This window comes from Folsomia candida, unplaced genomic scaffold (assembly GCF_002217175.1).
Source record: "Folsomia candida strain VU population unplaced genomic scaffold, ASM221717v1 Fcan01_Sc003, whole genome shotgun sequence".
NCBI lineage: Eukaryota > Metazoa > Arthropoda > Collembola > Entomobryomorpha > Isotomidae > Folsomia > Folsomia candida.
The window spans coordinates 10689573-10691743 of NW_019091195.1; the positions used below are offsets into that span (position 1 = coordinate 10689573).

The 2171-nt window shown below is 38.2% G+C and overlaps 1 protein-coding gene across 1 annotated transcript; it reads left to right on the top strand.

The window, feature by feature from the left end:
• The first annotated feature begins 1549 nt into the window (after nt 1-1549).
• On the top strand, nt 1550-1918 carry LOC110846971 (innexin inx2). Its single transcript, XM_022093809.1, has one exon. The coding sequence runs from the start codon at nt 1550-1552 to the stop codon at nt 1916-1918; it is 369 nt and encodes a 122-aa protein (XP_021949501.1).
• The last annotated feature ends 253 nt before the right edge of the window (nt 1919-2171 follow it).

Sequence of the window (2171 nt, forward strand, 5' to 3'; positions counted from 1 at the left end):
GACATGATGAGGAATTTAATGAAGAATCCCAATAACTCTCCTATTTAAATTAAATTACGGTTTTAAAGCATATGCATCTAATCTATGCGAGGTTTGTAAAGAAAAATGAATTTGTATTTACACAGGTTTTTTATCTCTATATTTTTGTCTCTATTTTTTCTCAATATTTAGTTTTCCTTTGTCCAATATATTGGTCCGACCAGTCTCGTCTACAGGATTGAGTGTTTCAAAAAGAATGTAGTCCGATCACCTTTTTGTTGGTAGGGGTGATTTCAAAAACAATGCCAACAACCAATGGCCCTTTTAAGGGCCACCATATTTTTGGGGGCCTCGAAAGCCGGGTCCGGCAGTAAAAGTATACCATTAAAGTGGTTTGCCACCCAACCCCTGGGTAACGCTAAGAGCTTTCGTGAAACTTTCAGTGGAGGAAGTGAGGGAAGGAGCAGAATAAGTTGTAACGCCCCCAATCTTTTTGTGGGGTTGCGTGTCCCTGAGTCACACCCACTTTCGCGGATGCCCCTTATTTTCTGACTTTTATGCAATAAATCGTAGATTATTTAGTTTAATTTAAAGGAAACTATAGAAATATTTATTTACATCATTACCGACTGATAAATAATGATTTATCTAATGCCTATTTTAATAACTATGTGGGAGAGCTAAACTAATTATATTTATATTTCCTAAAAGATAGTAATGTTCAGAAACTTATCCTATTTCCTAATATCTATCGGGAACCTTGATGGCTGTGAATAAATCCTTACTCCTCGGTGTCTCAACTACTTCTCCTCACGTATTCTCTCTTACACTATTTTATATACTCATAACTAAAATGATGCAATGTAATCCTTATGATGGAGTTACTCCGTCATTCTTAAATACATGTACAATGTTATCCTTATGATGGAGTTACTCGGTCATTCTTAAATGCATGTACAATGTTATCCTTATGATGGAGTTACTCGGTCATTCTTAAATGCATGTACAATGTTATCCTTATGATGGAGTTACTCGGTCATTCTTAAATGCATGTACAATGTTATCCTTATGATGGAGTTACTCGGTCATTCTTAAATGCATGTACAATGTTATCCTTATGATGGAGTTACTCGGTCATTCTTAAATGCATGTACAATGTTATCCTTATGGATAATTAATCACTCATAATTAAATGTATGTAATATGGAAACTACATCTATGTATGAAATTCGAAAACCTTTGTAATATTGATGTACAGGCATCAATGTTACAAAAGGTTGCAAAGTAATATGCTCTGGCTGCATCCTGGCACACAGGGCGACAAGTTTAGACGATCGCCAGCAGAGATGAGGCTGTGTGTCACTTCAAAATGAGGCAGAGTGAGACTTTACGTTCTGCAAGGGCTGGCTGACCCTTCTTGTGACGTTTTTGAAGGGATAGCCGATCAGATGTAAATCATACTACGCATTTTAGTCCTCTATTTGAAGGGGTCACTCACGCTTTCCCTTGAAAGTTACGCAGTCACCTCCTCGTCACAAAGGCAGAATAGTTAACCCTTTTTCAAGCATGCATGCAAGTGTCCCTTCACTTCCTGATTGATCTTTCTTTATGCGATTATCCAGAGATTATCCGATTATCCGATTTTGTGAACGAGAAGATCTACGTCTTCCTCTGGTTCTGGTTTATCATTGTTGCTGCAATTTCTGGAGTGTCTCTCATATATCGGCTGCTGACCGTGTTTGGACCACAGGTACGAATGTATTTGCTCCGCGCAAAGTCTCGACTCTCAGAACCTCGTCAGATTGATGTCATTGCCCAGAAATGCCAGATTGGAGACTGGTTTGTACTTTACCAATTAGGGAAGAATATGGATCCCTTAATTTACCGTGAACTTATTCAAGACCTCGCCCAACGTCTACAAGGGCGTGACACGGTCTAAAAAGATAAAGTGCGTAGTGAGCAAACGTTTAAAGCAATCATCATCACCATCATGCATTCATTTCTCATGTGCCGCGTGCTTTTTCATCCCTGCCAAAAAACTTATTATCTATTCTCTCATGGACATCTTGACCATGGTTAAAATTTCATTCCAGACTAAACAAATTTTATAATTTTAAACTTTTCCCCTTCCCGACCTGTGGTTTTCCACAACAAAATAGCCAAGCCCCATTGATATCATGTTCCGCATTTTC